The sequence below is a fragment of the Carlito syrichta genome, unplaced genomic scaffold (genome assembly GCF_000164805.1).
Source record: "Carlito syrichta isolate Samal-C Ts95f unplaced genomic scaffold, Tarsius_syrichta-2.0.1 Scaffold308110, whole genome shotgun sequence".
In the NCBI taxonomy this organism is placed as follows: Eukaryota; Metazoa; Chordata; class Mammalia; order Primates; family Tarsiidae; genus Carlito; species Carlito syrichta.
The window spans coordinates 329483-336665 of NW_007252206.1; the positions used below are offsets into that span (position 1 = coordinate 329483).

The following is a 7183-nucleotide window of genomic DNA, read 5'->3' on the forward strand; positions in this document are numbered from 1 at the left end:
CGGCCACTGCACTCCGGTCTGGGCGACAGAGTGAGACTCCAACTCAAAAAAAAAAAATTTATTGTAGAGATGAGGTCTGGCCAAGTTGCTCAGACTGGTCTCAAACCCCTGGGATCAGGCAGTCCTCTCGTCTCTGCCTCCCAAAGTGCTTAGATTGCAGTCATGAGCCACCATGTCTGGCTGCAAAACTTTTAATTTATATTTGCCATGCCCACAAAAATTAGTAAGATTTTATTGTACATTATGTATTTGCTGCCTATGCTTTAAATTTAAAAAATACAAAAAAACCATTCTCTAGAGAAAAATGTTAAGATTTTCTCTTTAAAGCAATTATCACAGTGCTGTGTTCAATTATATGAAAGTCTCATACTGGTGGTTATATACATGTAAAGCCTTCTCTGCCCCTGCTAAAAAGTACAGACTCCAACAGAGTAAGTTAAAGAAGGCATGACGGAGCTGGGCTCGGTGGCTCAGCCTGTAATCTTGCGCTTTGGGAGGCCGAGGTGAGTGGACTGCCTGAGCCCGGGGGTTCGAGACCCACCTGGGCAACTTGGCGAGACCTCACCTCTACAATAAATCAAAAACTAGCCAGGTGTGGTAGCACGCGCCTATAGTTCCGGCTACTTGGAAGGCTGAGGCGAAAGGATTGTCGGAGCCCAGCAGGTCAAGGCTGCGGTGGCCGGGAACATGCCCTAGCACTCCAGTCTGGGCGACAGAGTGAGACTCTAACTCAAAATAAAAATAAAAATAATAAAGAATGCATGACATCATGAAGTCTTAAGACAATTGAAACTAGATACAGGTCCATAATTGTCAAACTCACCGACTGATAACTGACTTCATCAAAACTAGCTCGGGAACTTTTTAAAAAATAGACACTTGGAATAACATATTCTTCCCAATATTCAAAACTAGAATTCAGGGTAGTAGGACCAGGGTTAGCTCCCAAGTGTTTCTAGCACACACTAGAACCACTTGATCTAGAGACGAGCTCTATTTTAAAATTAACCAGACACCCCATCTTGCAAGACCACCATTAAAGACTCACTTCTACTGCACTCCATGTCTCTGTGTCCATCCTTTGATTTTGGACAGGAGAGTTCATTTCTCAGGAGATGACAAACTTTTTCTTATGCATCAGCTTTATGCATCAGTTTTATCAACTGCAATCACCATGTACTATTTTTTCTAATTAAGTCATTTCAGTAGAGATTTTTTAAAGAATAAAGTGACCACTCAAACAAGGCAAAAATAAATAAAATTAACCAGAAGTACCACAGCACAACTAATTTAAAAATATGCACAAAGACCCAATTCAGTTTGAGGATCCAATTCCACCTAGTCACCGAGGTTGACACAGGACCAAAGGCAGGTGGCTCACTATAGCAATTGATAACAGCATCATAACATCTATCTCATTTCCCTGGTCTACCAAGTCAGTTCTAATTTGATTCAATTAGACTCCACGGAACAAGAGCAGTGAGGGTGCATGCTATTTCTACCATATCTATTAGGTCCCAAACATTTGTACCACTCGTGTATCTATATATTACTAAAATAAAAATATCAGGTAACACTATACTTATACTTAATTATATAGGATGCACTCAGTTTCTATTCCACATTGAATTAGAGGAGGAGTTGGTTGGTCGTTAATATGGTCCTGAACCGTCAAACAGTTGTAATCCACAATCTAAAAACAGATCTAGTTCAAAGTCTCCCCCCTTCATAGTTAAGAAAATATACCATAGGTAAGCCTGAAAATACTCCACTGAACCATCTCAAATCTTTTGTGTGACTTTTCATTTACCAAATTCCTACCAATCACTTACAATATGACCCCAAAAGACCTCCTATCCGTAGGCTCACATTCTCTTGTAGCAGATAGCTTCCAACAATCATACAACGGGGCAACCAAACCACACTGCCAATCTAATAGGTCCCACAAAGAAAGTGACCCACACTGTCTTTTGTGGTGTAAAATTTTCAAGATCAGATAGATCATTCATTATATATCCAATCAATTGGATGTCAAAATTCGTAACACAGGAATGAACATTTTAGCCATAGGTAACCAAGAGGACAAATAGAGGAAATATGGTTGGGAAAAGGGCAGACATATACTAAAAAAGTAATAAAACTATTTTAAAGTTCTCAATTGTAGCAAACAATTTTTTTGAGTTGGAGACTCACTCTGTCTCCCAGACTGGAGTGCAAGCTCACGGCCACTGCAGCCTTGACCTGCTGCTGGGTTCAGGTGATCCCTTCACCTCAGCCCTCCAAGTAGCTGGAACCAAAGGCGTGTGCCACCATGCCCGGCTAATTTTTTGATTTATTGTAGAGACAAGATCTCACCATGTTTCCCAGGCTGGTCTCAAACTCTGAACTCAGGCAATCCTCTTGCCTCTACCTCCCAAAGTGCTGGGATTATAGACATGAGCCACCACACCCGGCTATAGCAAATAATGTAAATTAGGCTGCTTATAGGTAAGAATCACAATGAGCAGCATTATTAATTAAACAATTTAATCCCCAAAGCTAATGAATTTTGCTAAATACTTGTACATTAGAACCTTTTCTGCTAATAAACACTACGTCAAAATTTGCAAGTAGTTATAAATTAAAAACCAAGATAAGCAACTCTTGAAAGCCAAGATAAGCAACTCTTTCATCATACAATTACCTCTGACCAAAGCATAAGAATTTACTTAGATAAAAAGCTTTCATAACATACCTAAAAATAGGACTCTTCATAAATTTTCAAAACTGTTCTTCCCTGCTGTGGACAGCTCTTGATCTTTGACTGTAAAACTTAGCAAACTTTGGCATGCTCTAATGTTAGTTTTATAAGTTACTGAAAACTCCTATAAATTTAGCATCATCTCTCAAATCTGTAGTGTTCTCATTCTGAATGCTTAAACATTTAGGTCACAAATTAAAATACCATAGAAAAATATTCATCTTTAGGCAGGTTGTGTAGTTACCACATGGCAAGAAACTGACAAAAAAATTTAAACATTCAGACACAAAAATACTTCAAAGCATCATGCATCATGGAACTTGAACTTAGCACACATTCTTACATTTTAGTAGTTCCAACTACAGAAAAATAAAACTGCCATAAGGAATGATACGATTTAAGCTAACTCAAATTTTTCCCGATTCCTGACATCAATATTATAGTTTTATTATAGTAACAAATAGTTGTTACAGTGAGATCTACACATATACAGAATTATTATATTTAAATGCATATAGAATATTTACATTCTTAAGTTATATTTTTGAAATCAGAGGATGGAGTATAGCTTAAGTTTTACAACAAAGAAAAACACACAAGACAAAAATAGACAGAATTAACAGTAAAAACACAACTATTCGTTCTTGACATAATATGTGGAAACTTTTTGTCAGAAAGCTACATCTTTTTAATCTGATTGTCCAAGTCATTAAAATATGGATGATTCAATGCCATTTTGCCAGAAATCCGCTTGGCGGGATCATAGACCAACATTTTCTGGGGGGGAAAAAGAAAAAGAGATATTTATTTAGGAAATAAATCATTTTTTAAAATCTCCATAGTCTTAACTTTTCTAACAGTAAATCAAAACTAATAACTTTAGTGAAAAACTACTAAATGGGCATTTCCATTAGTTTAACACCAAACCACATAGATGCTTTATCACTCACATTTCACCCTCTATCTCTAGAATAACCTACTCTGTAAATTAGTTATCTTGATAATCACTACTTGTTATAAATTACAGCTACTATAATTCAGAAAGCTTTAAAACCAAGACATAAATTTAGGAGAGATGTCTAGTTAATTATATTTACTTTGAAAATTAAATGACCATCTGAGTAATTTATAACATTCTTGAAATGGTGGCAATTAACTATAGCAGTTTCTGATGTAGCTTCCAACAAGCTCCAAAAAACAAAATAAAACAAAACAAAAAACCTCAGAGCACAATGTTTCATAAAGATAGCTAAAAAATGAGTCACTAAATGAATTATGGTCAGAGAACCTAGTATTAAAGTTAATTTACACACTACCAGAAAGGCAAAATAAAGAGTTTCATACTGGCTTGGCGCAGTGGCTCAAGCCTGTAATCCCAGCACTTTGGGAGGCCAAAGCAAGAGGACTGCCTGAGCCCAGGGGTTAGAGACTAGCCTGGGCAACTTGGTGAGACTTCGTCTCTACAATAAAAATCAAAAAATTAGCCGGATGAGGTAGCGTGCACCTGTAGTTCCAGGAACTTGGAAGGCTGAGGTGGAAGTCTTGCCTGAGCCCAGCAGGTCAACACTGGGGTGGCTGTGAGCGTGCCAATGCACTCCAGTCTAGGCAACAGAGTGAGACTCCAACTCGAAAAAAAATAGAGTTTAGTACTGACCTTAGGAAATACTAATCTTAAAGAAAACCAAATCAACATATGAAGTGCTTTGGACAAATCATGATACTTAATCCTTACAATAAAAAGTAGGTATCAGTGCCATCTTGTGAATAAGAACACTGAGGCTCAAAAATAACTTGCCCAAGTTCATAGAGCTAAGGAATGATAAAGCTCAAATTTGAAACCAAGTCTAATTTATTATTTACAATAATTGTTCTCAACTGGGGTAGACTTTGCCCATCAGGAGACATTTGGCAATGCCTGGAGACATTTTGGGTTGTCATAACTGGGGAGAGTGTGCTCCTGAGGGCAGAGGGCAGTGACAACGCAGATGACAGAGGCAATGCACAGGACCACACCAGTAACAAAGAATCATCCAGTCCAAGATGTCAATTGTGGTTAGACTGAGGAATCTCATTTACAGTATTTGATTTTGGGGAAATCTAGGCTCAATCGAGGTATAATGGTTTATAAACTATGAAAGAAACCCAAAAACCAATTAGAAAATCTATATGATGATATAGCAATAGCCTTGTCTTTCTTCGTTTAGACCTGCCAAAATCTTATTTGTTTCTGGCATCACATTACCGAGTATTTTTTTAAAAATGCTTCCTTCTAAAAACTAAAAATTTAAATACTGTTCTAAAATAAGCTTCCAAAAGGAGGTCCAGGACAATTATTTTTTATCTTGACAGTTTTTATGTTTTGTCTTGTTTTTAAAGCAAACAACTGTTAATGTGTTAGTCCCTCTAACCTTTCTGATGGAGAAACTAGGAACAAAAAAAGTTAGAAAGGAAGACCAATATAACTCAGCAACTTAAAAACAAAACACTAGACTCCTTCAGAATGTCCAGTTACCCGATTAAAAAAAAAAGCAAAACGAATGCTAAATCCTCCTTTCAAAATCACTGACATTTCCTGATATCTAAAATAAAGCTAGTAATACAATAGCCGTTAACAGACACCTATCTTAATGAATGTTGATTTTCTTCCTGTTTTCTAGGTAAAAGAAAGAACAGAACAGAGTTAGAATCAACATTAAAGTCAGTACAAAGTACACTACTTACCGAGAGCAAATCCAAGCCATTTTCATCCAAGTTTTTAACATGGGATGCTAGGCTTCCTGGTTTCCACTTGGGAAATGTATTCTTATAGTCCTGTAAAGATTCTACTTCTGGCCACACCTCATTATTGGGAGTGCCCAAAGCTCTAAAAACCATAGGAAAACAAAAATATTCTTAGTTAAGGCATAAATGCCCTCTCATTGTTACATTTGTCACCTTTATTATTTAACTTAAAAGTTGGTTTTGTTTTCTGACATTCAAACTATGCAAGTCCTGTATAAATAACTGGCATCCAGGTAGGAAGGAAAAGATAAGAGAAGAAAAAGATGTTACACGACTCATTATCAAAATTATTGGTACAGTCTATCCTAGCATTCTTAACCTACTGCATAAAATTGCCAGCAAGAAAAGTACATAAGATTTATGGCTAAATCAGCTCAGTGTCACAATTCCCATTGTAGCATTCTCAGAAGGATCCCAGCTGTAGAACATGCAGAAACTGCAGCCACATGTGAATGGTTCACTTCCTGGTTCATTCCAAGAAAATCTGTTAGAAAATCTGTTGAGTAGCAGATATGTCATTTTTATTAGCTTTCTTTTTGCACAGATAAGTGTCCTTACTCCTTTCCTCCTGTAAGGAGGGTCAGCTCTGAAGTCCTTGAAGATCTTTTCTTTTTTATCCTGTTGCTGGGGTGGATCTTCTGGTAGAGGGGAAGGTAATTTGGTTCCAGGGTCAAGCGTCAAGTTGCGAAGGTTCTTGACTAACATTTCTGAGAAGTTCTGAGAGGCCTCTGAATCAACCCGGGGCTTCTCTTCAGTGAGCATTTCTGAAGACTCTGTGATCAAGGTTGGGTTAAACTCTTATGATGGGCACATCAGTGGCTTAGTCACAGCTTCAAAGTCCTCCTCCGTCTCTGGGTCCCAGCAGAAAGCCGCGCTGGACTCTCCAATTGCTACAAGGCTGTAAGAACTCACAGCCCAGAAAGAACCTGAAAACCTTAACTCTAACAAACGGTGGTGAAAGAGCTGACAACTTATAAGTTTTTAACAGCTTAGGAATAAAACAAAAATACCTGAAAATCCTGAAGAGTTGATCAATTTCTGAATCCCCATGAAAAAGTGGTTTCTTAGTTGCTAATTCTGCAAATATGGTGCCTATACTCCAAATATCAACTGGAGTCGAGTAACGAGCTGACCCCAGCAAAACTTCTGGAGATCTGTACCAGAGTGTTACTACCTATTAAAAAGCAAATTTTTACTTAGAATGAATGTGATAAACTGAAACATTTATATTTTTCTAGAGCTATCCTGTAGATGCCTGTATAATCACCACCAATAATACTGCTTAAGACAGTTAAATACACAAATTAAAGGCAAATATTTCATTTCTAGATTCTAAAAAAAAAAACAGATAAAAGAATACATCTTTTTTTGCTTTTCAAAAAAAAGTGAGAAGGTCAAAACAGAGTCTTATTTCCTCTCCCCTCAAAAACCCAAAACTATTGATAATATATTTGGGGTAACATCAGACAAAGCACAGGTATTGCTTACATACTAAAATGGTATGTCACATTACCATTCTAACAATAAGAAATGAAAAAGAAATAAAGGGAATCCAAATTGGAAAGGAAGAAGTCAAACTGTCCCTGTGTGCAGAGATGATTTTTTTTTTTTTTTTTTTTTTTGAGTTGGAGTCTCACTCTGTCACCCAGACTGGAGTGCGAA

At 37.1% G+C, this 7183-nt stretch overlaps 1 protein-coding gene across 3 annotated transcripts in view; it reads right to left on the reverse strand.

Moving 5' to 3' along the window:
- Positions 1–2509: 2509 nt before the first annotated feature.
- Positions 2510–7183, reverse strand: part of CDK1 (cyclin dependent kinase 1) — a 20532-nt gene continuing 15858 nt past the window's right edge. For all 3 annotated transcript variants that reach the window (XM_021716007.1, XM_008064939.2, XM_008064940.1), the window contains 3 exons: positions 6532–6695; positions 5462–5603; positions 2510–3517 (listed from right to left, as the gene is read on the reverse strand). In XM_021716007.1, the coding sequence (XP_021571682.1) occupies positions 3419–3517; positions 5462–5603; positions 6532–6695 (405 nt within the window). In that variant the 3' untranslated portion in view covers positions 2510–3418. The remainder of the gene's footprint in view (positions 3518–5461; positions 5604–6531; positions 6696–7183) is intronic.